The 19,370-nt window shown below is 37.0% G+C and overlaps 1 protein-coding gene across 4 annotated transcripts in view; it reads right to left on the bottom strand.

Moving 5' to 3' along the window:
• The window catches only part of LOC124640375 (homeobox protein homothorax), a 256,533-nt gene that overhangs the window by 64,909 nt on the left and 172,254 nt on the right, over positions 1–19,370 (bottom strand). For all 4 annotated transcript variants that reach the window (XM_047178120.1, XM_047178119.1, XM_047178118.1 and 1 more), the window contains exon 10: positions 18,291–18,439. In XM_047178120.1, coding sequence (XP_047034076.1) covers positions 18,291–18,439 — 149 coding nt within the window. The remainder of the gene's footprint in view (positions 1–18,290; positions 18,440–19,370) is intronic.

Here is a 19,370-nt window from a genome sequence, read left to right on the forward strand (position 1 = left end):
CAACTCCTGATAAGTTATTTGTGTACGTTCCTCACAATAAAAAAATACGAAACAAGTGGCTTAAACTTGCAAGGCGAGATTCAAAAGCAATATTGCCCAGGGTACAACTTTATTTTTGTGAAGATCACTTTGATGTAAGTTATTACATAGTTCTCTAGATTCTAGCATAGTTTATAATGTAAATAACTATTTCGAGGTTAGGTTTCATCTCTCATTGTTTTTTAATTAAACTAGTACCTATACTTACATGGAAGTTTTAACATTTCTAAATTCAGCTGAACAAAAATCTTTATTTGATGCCAAAAACTTTCCCAGCATTATGATATCAATTCTAGGCAAATTAGCGCTGTTTGCCTTGATAAATCCGGGCTCCATAACTCGTGTTATAAACAATTAATTAATTAAAAACAAAGATCGCAGTGGAAGTTCACAATAACGAAATGTGACGTTCGCGCGCTTTCGCGCGAGTTGTTTTAAGAGATGACGTCACGAGCTCTGATTGGTGTTCAAGATATCATGGCGGATTGCCTTATTTCGTAATTTTATTTTATAAAAATACATTTTAATCACATTATTAATAAAGAAAACAATGCGCGTTTTATATTCCAAGCTTCAAGTTTAATTTAATAAATATATTATTTTAATGATTTTTGATTACTGTCATCATGCCTATTGTTGGGTTATGGGTTCAAAAGATGCTATATGCCAGCGAGTCGGAAAGTTGACAACGTGTGTTCACATTTCACGATAATGTTTGGAAAACATTATAGGTATTTTTGTGAAATGAAATGGATTTTCAAAAGATTTCATATTGACAATGTCTTCATCTTCACGTCAAATATCTTGAACCAAATTCTTGCTATTTCCCAAGAACATTGAATTACGACTGAGTACAAGGAATAAGACTCTCAGTACATAATATACATGAATGATCGCGCATGAAACGCAGCCAAAATACACTGGCAGGCCGAATTATCGGCCACACCTCACACGTAAATAAAACGGGAGTGATACGTACGTAAATGCACGGAAAAAACAATACTGCAAATATAAAGAGGTTATCCGAAAATATCCTCGACGTACAATGCAGTGCAAAAAAATTGTCACACGCGGCGCGAATGTCAATAAAATTTGATGTTTACGCGCCGGGTGATATCTCGCGGCAAATAAAACCGCGCGCCACTTTAAACTGTTTGCGTTCGTTGGAAAAATGATTTTTTTTTATTCCGTTTTAGTTTTGTGAGCATATTTTTCGGCCGGCAATTGTACGGAAGGTGTTATTTAGGAGTTCCATTGAATTAGCGGATGTTTTTAGTTGTTTGTGCTTTTTTTTTTAATTGACAGCTATTGAAAATGTTTGGCTATTATTTTTGTTGGAGTTTGCCGCTTTATTTATGGTAATAGTTGTCTGTTTTAGTGGTTTTAACTTCGCCACATAAATAAAATGTTTTGAAAAAATAGATTTTTAATCCAAATAAATCTCTACATATCTCAGTTTCTCTAACAAAGAAGATAAGGGATGTGTTCACAAAAACTGTGTTCTAACAAGCAAGGGTCCGATCGATATTAGGCGGGCGACACACGATAAACCCAATCAGCACACAAAACATAAAGAGGCGTGCACATGAGACAGAATTCACGAGCACATTAACAATACACCGAATAGCCATTTGTATGGCGCAAGTCATGAGTAAAAAGGGAAATATCGACCTTTTTATATAAATAAACTTGATCGGAAACTGAAAATATTGCTGCTTCCAGCCATTTCTAATTTGGTTGTCTATAGAAATGTCTAAAATACAAGGCTTGCAGTAAGCTTCAGGAGTTTCATTGAACATTTTTAATGGCACAGTTTACAGTTAGTCGACATCGTTAATTAATCGCCAAAAATAATGAATTAATGACTGATAAATACGAATTTTTCAACAAAAATTATCTAAAGCCCAAAAACCTTAAAAAAATATCTGAGAATTTCTCACAAATTAATCCAAAAATTACTCTCTTAAATAGTTCAGTATACCATTAAAAAAAATACATCATAAAAAGGTCACACACAAACGAACAAACTTCATACTTCGAAGCTGACAATTCAACCCTCCACCGCCCATGATACGCGCCCCGGTCGCATTGTACCGGCGTCCGATAACCCTGTCAGCGGCGTGACGGAGTGGCGTAGTTATCGCGCGTATTGTACGCTTCCATTGTGTGATGCGACGTCTTCATACGCCGTGGAGTGTCGAGGCTTTAGTTTTAGCGTCTATTTTGATATGTTAGGTGAGGACTGTGAGGTTCTGAGAGGTCACCTATGTGTGTTCGTTTGTAGGAGGTAATGTTAAGTTTTTTAAGCATCATCTCCATTATGTACCCGAGCCTTTGCCCAACTATGTTGGGGTGGGCTTTCAGTCTAACCGGATGCAGCTGAGTATGCTAAGTTTTAAGGTACTCTTAGAGTTAATTGTAAGCCTAAAAAGCCTGTAAATCTGCAAACTAAAAGACTCAAATTCTGCAAGATTTCCACTATCTACATTTTCATAGATGATTCCACAAGCCCACATCTCTTTTTAGGTGACAGGAATCAATAAAATAAGTTGATAAGCCTAAATAATGACACTTACAACTTTTAATTGCGGAAAATAATACGTATATTGCCGTACCAATCACAGAAACTCTTCCTATAATATCTTGATACTCAACAGGTGCAAAATCAACGTCATAATTTCATCACTCAACTAAAAGTCACTATCAGACCATTACGTAAGCCTTTCCTAGAAGTCAGCCTGTGTTCCTATTGGTCGAGCGAAGTAAATGTCTTGGGTTTGATTGGCCCGTTCGTTACGGGGCGTACTGTGAACGTTGTAGGGTTAACTTGAGTAGGTAGTTTGGTAATGTGCGAAGGTAGTTTCTGGTAGTTAAATGAACATTCTTGAGTTTGGATTATTTTGATATTTTGGAGATTTTATAAGAGTTGTGAGATTTTTATGCTGTTCAGTACGATCGAAGTATGGATTAATGCTCTTTTGATGGCAGAATGATAAAAGACGATCTTCAGGAGACCTGCAAGACTTTTTAATTTAATAATTTGCTTGCATTTCATTTTAGAAGAAGAATCCTAGTAGTAGAAGAAGAAATAGAAAAGAACTAAAAATAGTTATCGTTTAAGTATAATGTTGAAGCCTAAGTAATTATACTGACATATTATACTTATTATAGAAATATGTTCTACCACATATATGACATCGTAAATCTAATTTACTACCATTTTTACAGTGAGTAATTTTAGTATCATCTCCTATACGACACCATTGATTAGATTCTCAATAGTTTTTCAGGTTTATTACCCACAATATCTGTGAGAACCCATTAATCCGTCAGTTTTACATGTCAATTATAACTTTCCCATGGTTTTTCATACATGTGTATCAATGGAGAATTTTCCATATATTTTTTTAAAGAGGTATCATGCACTCTTTATGACTACTAAGAGTTTTATTACGATGGCAAACGCTTAGACTGTATCATCATCATCTGCCTAGCCTTTTCCCAACTATGTTGGGGTCGGCTTCCAGTCTAACTGGATGTAGCTGAGTACCAGTGTTTTACAAGGATGCTTAGACTGTATATCACTAAATATAAACTGTAAGTTTGGATATGTGTATGTTTGAAAACCCTTCACGTAAATATATCTTAACGGATTTTGATGAAACTTTACAGTGATATAACTTGAGACATTAGCATAATACATAGGTATTTTTTATTTAGCTGCGGGACGTACTTTCCTAGTGATGAAGGTGAAATCGCGAGCTAAAACTAGTAGTGTAACAATCCCAGAATTTTCCTAGGCTAGGCTAGACGCTAAATTCTACACAGCTTTACCTCAAAGTTCAAAAGATCACTCTATCAACATAAATATATTCCTATATAATATAATAATATTACCAAATTAACATATTTTCATGATAATCAGTAAATAATTGAGTATTTTACTGTTAAAGTAGTGTCATAGGCCATAGTCGGGTCTTACAATAGCTTATTTAATATGGTCATAGAACATGTGCTAAGCTTGGAAACATATAATATTATACGCAAGACTTTATGTTAAGATATATTCGTTTTAGATAGGAACTATTTACTTTGGTATTTGGAAATCTATCTTTACACGTAGGAATATGGCGAAATCTTTCTAAGTAAGTAATCACACGATCCATTGATGAACAGTGAAAAGCAAATGAAAATATATAGAATGCAGTTGTTTATGAGATTATCGCTAAGAGTCAGACATAGTGAGGTCGAGGACTTTGTTTTATGAAATGTAGTCATAATGAACGGTTATCATTAATTTGTAATCTGTAAATCTTGTTATGCTAAAGCATACCCTATTATTTTTGTGTGTATTCGAAAATGAGTGTAGCCGTATGTAAAAACAAAGTAGATTTAATATATGTGTGTAGTAAAAATCCATTTGATACTCTATTTCAATCCGTCCAAACACCAATAACTTTAACTTCGAACTGAACCACCAGTAACAATAATTAAAATCACTTATAAACGCGGAAACCATTACTGCAACCCACACACATAAAAAACGACTCCAAACCAATAAAAATAAAGTTCAAATTCGCGCGCGTAACGTTTATCATTTACAGCCTAAAAAGTAGTTAATTTCGTAAAGGCGGGTTCACACTGGCGCAGTGGAAGCGAGGAAGGCTGGGCGTAGTATCGTGACGACTCAATCGCGATGCTATCGGCTGAGCGACGAGGCCACTTGCAAATGCATTTGTATGTAACTACAGGCTGTTTAATGTAAGCTATTGTTGGTTTTTGGGAATGGTGCTTTGAAATTGTTGGAGTTTTAGTTATAATTTTAGCAGGATATAGAAAAATGCCTAAAGAAATTCAAAATTTAAAATCTAAGGAACCTCTTAATATTATAGAGTCGGTTAAAAAGCACCAGAAACTTTTAAGAGATATCTTGAAATATTTCTTATAAACACTCTCTATAATTAAATATTTACTCTCTATAATATTTTGTCTATGAAACAACTAACTGACTTGCCTAATGGGACTCTCACAAATCAGTTTCCAAATTAAAGACAAGTGGACCACTATTTCTACTTACTGTTTTCAACTTTTCTTTTCAAAACAATCTTGTTCTGAATGTTTGAAAATCTTTGTCCACTACAAGTTCAATCATTCTTAAATTCGGCAGCACTCTGTATTCCTACGTAATCCAGCAAGCGGGACAGTGAAGTGACAACTTACTCGCACTCGACGCGTCTGAACACGCGCTTATGTTGTTTCAATATTGTTTATAGAGAATTGAAAGATGCATGGAACGATACCAATAGATGTATCTATTTGTATGTTAATGCTTATTTTTAGTGAAAAAACTGAAACTTAGCAATGATTCTTTCATCATTATCATCAATGAAAAAATGATTTTGAAAAGAATTTCCGTTAAAGCAAGAATAAATCCGTTGCATACCATTTACTTAAGAAATCATGAAATTCTTAGATCCCTTTTATCAGTAACAATTAGCTACAGCTACTACTATAAAACAAAATATAACCTAACACGAAACGACGTCTTTTTACTCGATCAAACTGAAAGAAGGTGCAGGAGTCCGCTAGACTCCCTGAAACAATTACTTAGACTGAAAGTGGGTGTCTGGGAGACCCCCCCACGGGGGGTACCTGAAGCCATTTTCATAATGCACCACCGGTTCACTTCTTAAACTTAACACTTTAAATAATTGCCTGATGGTGCTGGCGGGTCCATTGTACCCAGGTGTTATTTTGTTCAACATTAGTCCGGCAGTGAAAGGGTTGGGCTTTTATTGTAACGACCAATTACAGTGATTGCAGTTTTGTGGGTTTTTTTTTTGTTTTATGATTAGTTAGTGATTTATGGGAGAATAAAATTTCGTTTTTATGTCAAAATGTTGCATGGTGACAATGCAACTTGTATTGTTTATTTCATTGGATAAATAGTGTAAGTATATTACGTCAGGCCTTTAAAAATACAACAAACTATAAAAAAGACGTAAGATTAAACAATTAAAATCAACAATTTCCTAACAACAAAAAACTAACGATAAAAAACTACACACACCCAACAAAAGAGTGTGTGTTTAAAATCTGAATTTTTAATATGACGAAGTGAAGTTCCTAGGTGTAATTTAACACTTTTCAGCCAAAGTCTAGACTGAAAAGTGCAGCGAAAATTTTAAGACTAGCTCTGAAATATGGCGGAAGTGTGCGGGGGATAATGCCGTCATAATGTATGGAGTTTAATGCGTCCAAGGATTATTGTCATGTGCATTTAAATATGCAGCTTTGCGGAACTGGTTAAGCAGTTTTAGATGTGGTTTAAGCGGTTTTAGAGTTTAAACTTTTATTAAGTGCTTACTAATATAATGTTTAGGGATTTATTTACTAAAATTCTAAGGTAATCATCAGCCTTTTTATCGCCCCACTGCTGGACTCAGGTCTCCTTTCACACAGTGAAGGATTGAGCGGTAATCACCACCACGCTTGCTCAATGCGGGTTAGTTGTAAATTCTATGCTTTTTTAAAGGAAAATAAACTAGACTTTTGCAAGTCTATTGTAGATTGTATTGCAAGGAAAGCTTTATTATCTATCTATCTATATACACAAAATACAATGTAGCATTAGCTTTATTCAATGCTAGAAATAGATACATCAAAATGAATCCTGCAGCTTAACAAAATTAAACCGACATACAAAGTGACATATTATTCGTTAAAATAATCTTATATTCACATAATTGGTATTCAATCAAAGTCTGTTAAACTATAAGTAGTTCTGAATAATTGCTGTACCCATTTGTGCGACTGATCATTCATCATCACAGTTAATATGATGATGATGATGATTGCTGATGACTTAGAGTATGCCACGCACTGAATTACACTTGATTGCTTTTGCACCCGTTATGGCATAGTTTTAATTTGGTTACTGTATTTTATTTATTGGTAGTGGTAGTTAGATGACTTGTTAACTTAGTTAATTCTTAAGTAATTGGTACCTGTTATTATAATTTCAAAGTTAATGCTGTGTGTATTTATTTAGTGTTGTAATTTTGTCGTAGTTATTTAGATGACATTTGGTTAAGAAGATGTTCAAAACGGTGTAGGATGAACGGTACTTTTAAACCGCGTGACTTACATATTATCCTCTAAAATATGAACGAATCCGCGAGCAGAACCTAGCTAGTATTAATATTGAAAATGGTGACGCATTATATCAAGAATTAAAAAAAGCTTTTTCACTCCACATTACATTTTCATTCTCATCGCCATATTTAGCGAGTATTCTCACAAATATCTCGACAATATATCCTTCGGTTCGGATCGCGCTGGCCAGCGCAAATCCGTTGTGACGTCACGAACCGTCCAATTTCGCTAATGGTGCTTAAACTTTACTTATTCTGCGAGTTATGAAGCGAGCGCTCGCTTTTTAAAAAAATATTGAAATTCCGACTTGTGCCGGTTTCTCGCGTGCGTTTTTTGTGTGTATAATATTATTGAAATTTATTGTTGTTTTAGTGATATTTAGGAGTACTTTATGATGTTATTTACATATTATAATCTTGAGAGTAGTATCAGCTGGTAAAATGTAGCTTAAGTTAGAATAGTTTCGTGTGAACGGGGTCGTCTCATGTCCAACAGGAGCAATTTTTTTTATATAATTTAGGTACATACTTACCTCGACGTCTGAAGGAATAAGTATTGGAACTTACCTGAAACAAGAAAATGGAAAAATCAATTAATGTTTATTTTAGAAGACATAATCAGAGAAACTTAATATTATATTTACAAATGCCTGTAGCAGAATGGTTAATCCTACGAATTTAATCAATATCTCATTAATTAGCTCAAACATCCAAACTCCATTGACGCCATTAAAACAGCATTTCGTGATAACTTTAAAAATGGACAAATAACTGTACTTAATCCTGAATCGCGGCGGTCTGCCGTACCCCCTGCGCTCATTACCGCGTCGATGCGATACATTCATATATCAACCGGCAGGTAATTGAAACGCTCGGGTCCTTTCGACCTTTACAATCGTCATAAACTTGATATACGCGCGTGCAGGGTTAAGTTTTATTAGTTATGCACCGGCTGATTGGCAATTTAGCTAGTCGGAGCTTGAAGGGTTAAGGTAAAAGTGCTTTCTTAGATCAGTTGAGAAATTCAAGAGTCTTTGTCACACAGAAGTGAAAAAAGTAGTTTTCTTCTAGTTAGTATAAACGTTAGTCGTTTTCACAAAGCACCAATCGAAAATGAAGTCACTTGGAAATCATAACAACTGCCTCCACAACCCTAAACTAAAACTAATTTCCCTACACACAATTAGCAACAATAGTCGATTATTAAATGGACCAAAGGAAATCCAATGGTATTATCGGAAAATCTCAAGGGTGGACCAGGCTCCCAGAAGTCCGAAGCGGTCAGCGTGGCTAATCGCGCGAGAGGCATTATCTCGCGGCCAGCCTCGAGTTAATCGCCCGACGGCCTCTGATTAGCTAAGCTCCCAGCCTATCTGCCCCCCTGGTGTTCAGAATTATGCAGGCACGAGTTGCTGCCTGACCCCGACGGGAGATAGCGAGATAAAAACCCTGCGTTGAACTTTGATGGTGTTTCTACGGGGTTTCGATGATTTATTGTAGTTTTTTTTATCTTTGTGTAGGGAAAATTATATGTTTAAATTAATGTTTAAATCACGACAATAAGGCTGGGCTAGTTGTTTCTGTTTAAATCGGAACAAAAATTGTAAAAAATATTTTTTCCATGACATAGTAGTTTAATCAGTGGAAAATGTAGCTAAAAATATGAGCGCTCATTAAGCTAGTTAATAAATAATGTGGCTAAAACATGAACGTCACACAACCAGGTGGGATGATGTACAAAACTTTATAGGGCTGTGCTGACCCGGAAAAGTGTGGAAAAATATTGCTGTACAATTTTCTTTTCAGGTTGCTGTGATTTTTAAATTGTATGGTATTTAGCCTTCACCTTTTGTGAAACTAGAATAGCCATCATCCTCCAAGCCTTTTCCCAATCAAGTTGGGGTCGGCTTCCAGTCTAACCGGATTCAGCTGAGTACCAGTGCTTTACAAGAAGCGACTGCCTATCTGACCTCCTCAACCCAGTTACCCGGGCAACCCAATACCCCTTGAAACTAGAATAGTCATTTCAGAGAAAATCTTGTCGAAATTTTGCTTTTTGATAGTAGATAGATTTGCTTTCAGTCCTATAATAAACACGAAACTAGTCTACATAGATTTCTTCTTTCCTCTCATTACAGACGAAATCAAAATTCCCCGACAAGATCCCGCGACCTTCGTATCGTTTAAACTTCCCTGGATTTTAAAACCAAAAAAAGCCAAATCGGTCCAGCCATTCTCGATTTTTAGTCAGACTAACGAACAGCAATTCATTTTTATATATAAGATCAAATATCATAACTACACAGAAAACTTAAATATCAACAACAAACAAACGAATCAATTAATAATTTATTAACCTTAAAATACAGCTAGGTGCAACATTAATGCGTGGCCCTGTACCCCGCGGCACCTGTAGATAAGTCACAGGCGCGTCCGATGCAAATGTCCGCATTATCAGGCCGGCCAGCGCGCAAAGCTCTGTTTATTAAAATTAAATAAATATGGCAGAAAGGTGACAAGGTAGGAGGGAGTGTGTGTGTTTGGGGGAATTTCGGTGCAGTGGAGGGTTAAGTATATATTTTATTACAGAAATTGTGAAATAATGAGATGAATTGCTGTTGAGAAAAGTAATTTACTATAAGAATTTTTATTTTTAATTGTTCAGTTTAATGGTATAACGGTATAAAGTAACAATCTAAACGAGAACTAACGTTCACAGGCACGCCAGCCGTAAGTCGTAGCTACAGCTATCAGGCTTACCCGCTAGGCCGGCTAATCCGAACAGCTCTTTGTTTAATTAAATCGATACTATCGAAAATTGCCAACTTGCAGCAATCATTTAGATTCTATTCTCATTGGATTACATCCTCCTTTCCACACTTGCAATTTTGCTTCGAAAAAAGCGGAGTAAGGAAACACTTTCCGAGTTCCCGCGCGCCCGGGACCGAAGTTCGCTCACAATCTAGATATATGGGCGAGTTAAGATGTGCATCTAAATAGCCTCTGCCGCCCTGGTACCTAACTTTAGATTACTTGCACCAAGTTTTACCGACTTTTCCCCTGGAAATGGTAAGTTTTCTCCGGCTTGGGGAAAAATTTCCCGCATGTAACCCATTCAGTTTGACTCAAATTTACTGCTCAACTTGAACCCAGTGTGTGTTGGTTAATCATACGCTTTTGTAGAACAAACTAGGAAGTGCGGTAAAAAATAAATTTGTTTGTACAAAAGATCTGTGCTCGCGTTTAGAGGGTTATTTTCTGAGAGCAATTTACATGGTGTTCGCAAAACGGTGAGTTCGTAAAAAACTAAAGGGTAATTCGCATAAAAGTCGACACCATGAAACGACCCCATGCGGCCACCATAACTTGAAGGGTTCCAAGGGTTGATGGTTCATTAACAATTCATAAGTGAAAACACTTTGACCGTGTGTCTATTACGGGGCCCCGCAGGAGCCGGCAGATCCGATGCATTTTTAAAACGGGTCACTTTTCGATTGTAACCTCGACAAATTATGGGAAACATGTGTTTGGAAATTTCTCTACAGTTTTAGAATTGTTTTCGTGCCCTCTCTATGTAATTGGTGATGTATTTTCTATAAGGTTGAGAATCATGCCGATAAAATGTAGCCTATGTCCTTTCTAAGGTTCTATCTAGACTACCACTATACTAGAAGGTTAAGTAGTTTTGGCGAAAGACAGACTGACAGAGTTACTTTCACATGTATAATATTAGTAAGAATTTACAAATGTTCATATAAAGTTAATTTACTTCAAGGCTTGCCAGATAATGATGACTTCTGCCTAATCGAAGTATTGTCAATACCGATTCCAATTAATTTCTGAAATAAATTAAAATGACCAATGAAACCACTTAAACTTTAGAGCAAAATAGTGGAATTAATTCAATTATTCGATCTTATCAGTCGGGCCTTTTTCCAAACCTATCTTTATCAATGAACTTTGCAATTAACGTAGTAAATAAATACTAGTGCATCAGGATTACACCTCTTTTGAATGCAGGTGCCCTGGTATTTCAAATATCAGAATATTTCTTACTACATGAATAGAGACATGATATTTAAAAGAACTATCATTGATGAGTTACAAAAAAGAAAATGTCAACGTTTTTCTTTGTTTGTGTATCAAACAAAATGTTTTTAATGTTATTTATTTATAGACTGTCTTTAGTATTAATTTATTTTAATTGCATTTTTTCATACAGAAATATATTTTTTTAACAAAACGTTTCGTGATAGGTACTAGGAATGCATGACAACTGAAGAGGTATATACAGACATCAATGTCAGTGTTAAAAGACAAATGCGCTTTTTACATACATGCATATAAAGAAATGGTAATATACTATATAGAATTGCGTGCATTTAGAAGTAATGGAGCGTCGGTAGTTAATTATTTTTTCATATGACATTGACAATGAATTCCTGCTATTTATACTGATTAATCGATTTTATTTCTGTCATTATTTGACACCTTGATTGATTTAGCGTAAAATCAACTTGTCAGGAGACTTTATTTTTAAAATAGCACGTAAATAATTTTATTAAGACTAATGACTAAAGGCTTAAATGCAATAGAAATAATTACAATTAATAAATATTGTTTTGTGTTGCTAGAGTTTATCTAAGAAATTGATAAGACGTTACTTCTGGTTTTTACTATCTCATCGCAAAAAAATTACCTACTGAATATACGACAGATAAAATTTTAATAACAAAAAAAGAGCCTTCGTTTCAAGAAAACACAAAATACAAGAAACATTATAAAGCTCAAAATAAGGCGAAAACAATATATCTTCGGTAACCCCACAGTCATCTACATGGAAGCCTCGGGACAACGCAGGTGCGACTCTGTCACATAAATAGGAATACCTTCCACCCTTTTTAATATACCCTAGATTTGGTATAACACCCTGATATAGGGACTCAAAGAATATAAGGGGTTTTTCGCGCAATATAACTGTGACATACGAATACATTAATCAAAGTGCGAGGCTTCGCGAGGATTTTTCGCTTGATATTGTGTCCGTAACTTATGGTCTCCTGGTAGCTAATATCTTTGAGCGTACTAGTTTTTGGAGGCTGTCTCTGTTATTGATATGGTAGGAGATTATTTTTTTACCTTCGCATATTGAATTTTCTGCGAAAATATTAGATTTCCCTTTTTCCTCTTAATTCACAAAAGATCTCTATTTAAGCTTCTCAGTAATTCTACGTCATTACAATCCAGACACAACAATTCATTAGTTAGTAGTTCGTCAAAAGCTTTCACATAATAACCATGACATCGTCCACGTAAGCCACGTAGACTTGTTATTAGCAATTCTGTGGTCCCAGTCGTGTCCACCCATACCCATGTGCCTTGTGTCCTGCGCACCTTCTCATGTCCGTAAGTCAGTCCTAATAGATGATACGTGAGATACCCTGTTTGTGCATAGTGATGTTACTGGCAACTGGGATTTGCCGGAAAGAAAGGAGTGTGTCGATGCGTATATTAATTTGATGGATTTTACTATTTGATTTTGAGTTGAAGTTATGGGTCCTTAAATAACTTGAATGATGAGTTTAGTTACGTTTATACTCATTGATTCTGTAGTTTTGATGAGTATTCAAAATGTTACCAATTAAGGCTTGATCTTTAAAAAAAAATGTTAACTTGCCAAAATATTATTCAAATGCAAACATCAAAAAGTACACGAGCGCCCGTATTAAGTAACCTGAGTCCCGTGTCCAGCGAGATACACGTTATCTTAACGACCCCTCCCCCGGGGTTGGATACACCCCCGATACACCGGCCAGATATGGAACGGCCAATTTTGGTCAACTGTGTCTCCGTTACGACTCTTCTTGTTTTGATCTGTTGATAAGTCTCCAGTTTGTCTATAATTAGTTGTTCGAGATGAAATTGTTTGTAGTTTATGGTCATTAATTGCGATAACTGGTCGTGATATCTTAGTACCTGTGTCACTTCTCTAACAAACTCATTTGTGTAGCAAATTATTTAACTAAACTTTCAACTTTGCTTGTTTCAATAGGTTCCGTAGAGTTCCTGATATGCCATTAGGTCAATTAATAAAAAAAAGACTAATATATTTTATTATTTTGTTTTTCTGATATCTTACTGCAGAACTACAATCATCACTTGGTCTACCTTTTAGTTACTTAAACCCTTTAGTTACACTATGCTAAGCAAACCATTAGAACTACATCTTAAGTACAGACAACAAAAGCATCAGTCGTATTATAAGTTAATTAATACTTTTAGTAACACGATATCGTAAGTGACGAGAGGGTGGCTGTTCGCGAGGGTAACGGGTTCGGTTCCCCGAATAGATTATCCGAGTTATAAGTGTACAGAGTTTGCTTAGGATACTTGACGTTTACGGGGTTTCGGATATTCAAGCCTTGCCTTTGGAGGATAGGCAAACAAGTTTATGGATAAAGATAAGAAACGATAATTTGTACTTCGTTAGCTTATGTTTAGATATTATAAAATATAAACTTACGTACGGGTTGCAATGCATGCAAAGGTTTATGTATGGATTCGATTCTTTCAAACTTCCCATTTTTACACAGTGTCATCGCATTACATTAAATGTAAGTATTCAACATATCATCCATAAGCGAACACGCTTGACCATTTTTATTAACCCCATCAATCGCACAAATTCCATTTCGCAAAATTCAAATTTCTACAAAACGGATTTCGAAGACGCATTCCGTACATACATCTATCCCTTTTCAACGTTTGATATAGAAGTATGTTTCTGTCCTCGTCGCTCACTCTATTTCCGGTAGTTCCTGCAACGTCCGCATTTAACGTCGCGGACTTAAAAAGTGGGTAGTTTTCGGAAATCTGCTCCGCGGATGGCCGGAAATGATTTCTGTCCGTTGGGGAGCGGGATGGATTTAGGTGGACAGACGTGACAATCGTGGGTAGATTAAAAAAAATGCTTTACCCGTGGGGGATAGTCATAGGGTGTATCACTTGCTAATATTGATATTTCTATCATGTCTTTTTAGTCTATTTTTACTCTGAATTTTTTTTCCTTTAGTTAGTTAGCCTATACTGAAATGCATCTTGTCCATGTCAGTTAAGAATTCAAATTCTATCAACTAGAAAAACTATTCAATATTCACTAGTACTTTGCTCACCCAAATTCTCACTGGCCTTTAACCTCAGAATACACAAACACAACCCCAGTCCAAAGAAATAAACATTTTTATAACTTAATTTGCTGTCCACCCGCGTCTGTCGCTTTAATATTAATAAATTCTCATTGGCTGGATTCGCTTGCAATTTGCCCTTGCCGTCCAAAAGTAAAACTTACGACGCACCCTTAGTCCTAAATAAGTGAGGGTGGGGCGAAAAAAAGGAAAATTCCGTAATATTTCCTTGGTCATTCGTTGCGACATATCGAAATTAGAGTTATAACTCTACTTACGGAGAATCTACATAGAACATGCACATACGCATAACAATGTAAGAATAAGTAGAATGATTTGATAGTAACCCTTGCAGTGATCGACTTAAGAGAACCTGCTTGCAACGTTATAATTACACTTCCGTATCGGTAGAATCTTATCTAGCATCAGATAAACATAGGAAAAAAATTTCTCTATGTCATAGCATCCTTAGAGATAAAATAAACATCAACAAACCACTCGATCCTTCAAAATCAGGCAAGCAACCTACGTCTAGGTAGGTCGTATCATGCAAGCATTTATCTTATGAATTTATCTAGGTTCATTCCGCCGCGGTGGTTCGCAAAGGCAACCCGAGCCTTCGGTAATACTACACCGCTAGACGCCTGGCTATACCCTGCGTTTTATGTGGCCTTAGTACATTATTATAATTGCTGTTATGTGGTTATTGAAAATTTCTATCACAAGCATCGCCTTGAGTATTACTTGCGTGATTTTTATGTGGCTTTCTTGTTAATTTCTTGCTGCGGTTAATTTGTATTTGTGTTGTGTTATCTTTCTATCTTCTTACAATATTGTATCTGTCTACAATTCGTTATTATGTTGATTTCAGTTTTCCTCATCAAATTAAACCAAGTTTCTATAATGCTTCTGGTTTTTGGTTCTAAAAGATAACTACAGTATGTCAGCAAAATAACGGGTTACCAGATTACAGTGCACTAGTGTATAGTTTATTCAGTTCCTTGTTTAATTTAATTTAAATTATCTCCATGTCTGGGAATTTCAAAGTTTCTGGGTTAACAATCAAGTGTCGTGTTTGAATAGTTCGCAATTGCATCTCGCGAGCTCGCGGCCTCACCGCGTCGTGCAGAGAAACTGTTCATGTAAATTGTTCATACAACTGTTGTAACTTGTATTCAAATAATTTATAACAACAAGTACTCTCTGATCTTTGACTTATTGTTTTACTACATAGTTCTGAAGCTCTGTCATATGAATAAATTCAGAAGTCGTAAACATAATTTAGACTCAACAAACCATTAAAAGATACAAACAATCAAAATAACAATGTCATTACCCGATACGAAACGTAATAAATTACCAGGAGATCATAAGTACAAGCAACTGAGCGCACCCAAAAACAATATGGAGTGTTGTCGCGCGACGGGCGCCCTGTACCGGGATTATTACAGACTTATAATTATTTTTAGCCCCCCGAAAGGGCTTAAGGCAGCTGCGTAGGATTTGTACTAAGACTGGCGTTATTCAATATTATTTTCTTTCGGGAATTTCGTGGGGAAGCGTTCCAGGTGAGGCATTATGTGAGATTTGCAGCGTCTGCGAGGATTTGACGATTAGCGGATGATGTAAGCCCAAAGTTTGCGTTAACCTTACTGATTTTGATTAGAAACCCGACGGATTTGTTGATATTTATGCGGGATTCTACAGTTTTCATGTTCTGCAAGGAAATAAAACGTTATCGCTGGAATAGCTATTATTTTTTACATAAGCTAGCAATCTCTCGCAACAAACTAAACGCTATCCGAACAGAATCTATGAAATTCAAACGCGACCGTTATTACACGTACCGCGGGCAATTTTAAAATTCAAAACGCTCCCAGTCACGGACATTCGGATTGTTACCAATATCGCATGCACCGCACTGAATTTAAATTCACATACAATACTCACGACTCCGCGTTAGCCACCAGATCATTTCACTTCCCTTTTTGGTCGCGGAGCGCTCGCTACCGAATTAATTCAAACGCTTCATTCGATTCCATCGAGCCACTGTAACTGTGTAATCGCATATCAATCGTTCCATATTCGAACACTCGACCTTTGTGGTCAAGGATTCGAACGTGGGACAACCATTCATTTGTTTCCCGCCGGCGGCCGACCAATCAGCGGCGCGCGCTGCGCAGGTGGCGCGCTGTCACCGCGCGGCGTTCCATTTCCCGCAGCGCGTAATCGAATGAATATTACAAACGTCAAACTGACAGCTATGCAGTTTCACGCCCGATATATGGGTCGAATGCTCTTTTTACGCCGATTTCAAGTATTGTCTATGTGCGGTGGCGTTTCATCGCGCCCGTCACACGCGAATAGAAATTCGCGAACTTAAAATGTGATCGCGAGTCGCGCCGCTGTTGACGCGTCCCGACCTACACCGGAACTGTTTTACAGGGAGCCTGTAATGAAAGCACTTAGCGCTAAGCGAAGCAATTATAAGTAATTTGGAGAGCGGTAATGGGCACGGACAAGCGATGCGCAAAAACGCGCCAAACGTTACGCGCTAAAAGCTCCCTAATTCGATTGTCGTATACTTTTTAAAGTTTGAGCTGACCGACGAAATGGCTCGAATTATTGAATATTCAAAAAGGATTTTCTTTTAGAAGCAGCGAGACACGGATATTTTAGGGAGCAGGCTAATTGTGAAGGCTCACCGAAGATTGTAATTAAAACTCGCTCTTGTAACTCAGCGGGAGCGTACGGAAAATTCGCGGAATTCATAGTCATAAAGAAAGTGGGATTGGAGTGGGCTCGCTCCGAATGAAACAGAAATACCGGGGCTCAGGCGACTTTGTGAGCGTCACCTGAACAGCGCTGAGCGTACCGAGCGCCTTCTTCGGCCCTAGTGATTTATGGCCGCGGATCCGGACCGGTAATGAAATTGCACCCTCTCTCCACCTCGCCCCCTGCTACCCCCGCGCCGGTATCCATTCTAGAAATTACTACGCAACACTGAGTCGTGCACTTACGATTGTCTCGCCTCCCTGATATCCTGCTAGTCTTATGCTAATGTTTACTTTTTGTTCAAATTTCATCAATCAATTTAAGTCGGGGGCTGCAATCGGATGGCGACACTGATCTATGTAATTTGGAATGTCAGGAGAAGGATGAAATGAACTCAGGTTTGCTCTAAGAAGAGTTGATATTGGAACAAAAAGAGATTTGGAAGGCCATATGTTTGCTTGCTTTCGTAAAAAAATATCAATATCTAGACTCAACAAAAATCAAAAACCTTATTTCCTACAGCGAAAAAACATGATGCACAAAAAAGGCACGAAAAAGAGACGAAAAAGAGACGAAAAAGAGACGAAAAAAATACAAAAATACAACATAATTCCGGGCGCGGGAAATTGCGATTTACGCGGGAAAATGCCATAAAACACATACATAGAGGCATTGTTGGGTAACTTTTAAAAACGGATCACAATGGTGCATTGAGCGTGACGCAGCCACCGCGGCGGACCGCCGACGCTTTTCAATTAAAAATTCCCGCCACCAATAAAATTTTCATTGGGCTACAAAGATTTCGTTAGTTACTGTTAGCAGGGAAAATGGGAAATGTGGCTAACTTTTCAGCTGGATCACCTGCCGTAGAGTAAAGACTCCTAAAGTTTTTGATGGTCTAAATAGCTGTATTGGGTAATTGGATAACACAAATCCTACGGCGATAACTAGAAAATAAGATGAAAAAAACGTAAAAGTTAGAGAAAACTTTGAGGCCTTCCTACTTTCTTAGTCCATTTTAAATACAACTTTCAATTGTTACGTATGTGTTCGTATATACGAGCTTATTTTGGAAGATCGAATCTAAAGAGTTGCCATCAAAAGTTCTTAAGACGAAATATGTGTTTTCAATACCGACCGTTAAGTGCTGAAACAGCCACGCCCTGAGGATGTTGGTGGCCACCTTGGGGAAGATGCCTCTTTTCTTCTGGTTCTTCTTGCCGTTGGTGTCATCATCTTCCTCTCCCGTGCCTTCCCCGGAGCCGATACTTGCGTTGCTCGCGTCTCCTGAAACGGTTGCATAAGGTTAAATACTTGAAGTGCTATACTTAACTAATTTTAACTATCCTATATCCTTCCTTATAGCTTCATCTATCTCCATACCAAATTCCACCTCAATAAGACCAGCTGTTTAGGCGTGAGAGCGTAAAAGATAAACAGACACTCTCGCATTAGTAATGAGGTTGTCTTTGGCTCTACATTATCGTCCTTAATCCTAAGCATTAATTGTTTTAACTGTAGGCATATTATGCGAGCCAGAAATTACGCCAACAGCGACAGCCAATTTGATGGCATTTTCGATTGGATTACGAAACTAGGCTGCGCCGGTCAAATTGGCTAATGCATCTGGCACCAGTAGCGAGGGCTGTGCGTTATCTACCTGTGCAGTGGCGTGCTACGGTCAAAGGTCACGCCTAACTAATGGCTCTACCGTTTCCCTTACTTTAATTAATATATTCATTGATTTTCCAACTATCTTGCTCAACAACCGTATCTGAGTGTCGGAACTGTCATTTATAATTATTACTTCATTTAAATGCATGTAATGTTCTTATTTTATTTACAAGACGCAGTGCATAACAAATGACACGATAAAATAAATACTTGATGTAAATTAAAAACTTCATTATAACACTTCCTTTTATAGCAATTTTTTTATTCTCTAGTAATGAACGTTGCTTACGAATAACAGGAACACGTACAAACAAGACAAATTTCACATAATTATAACAACGTGTTAATCGGGTACCAGGCAGTTAGCGAGCGCAGGAGATGTCCCGTTCGTACACGAGAGCGTCTTATCAAACTGCGCCTGGCATATTAATTAGAAACGCCAACTTGTATTTATTTAATCACCTGACATACCGCCGATTCCTATCTCCTTAGTACCTACAGTTAATTAATTCTTACTGTGTTTCTTATATGCATTTTACGTCAT

This window comes from Helicoverpa zea, chromosome 20 (assembly GCF_022581195.2).
Source record: "Helicoverpa zea isolate HzStark_Cry1AcR chromosome 20, ilHelZeax1.1, whole genome shotgun sequence".
In the NCBI taxonomy this organism is placed as follows: Eukaryota; Metazoa; Arthropoda; class Insecta; order Lepidoptera; family Noctuidae; genus Helicoverpa; species Helicoverpa zea.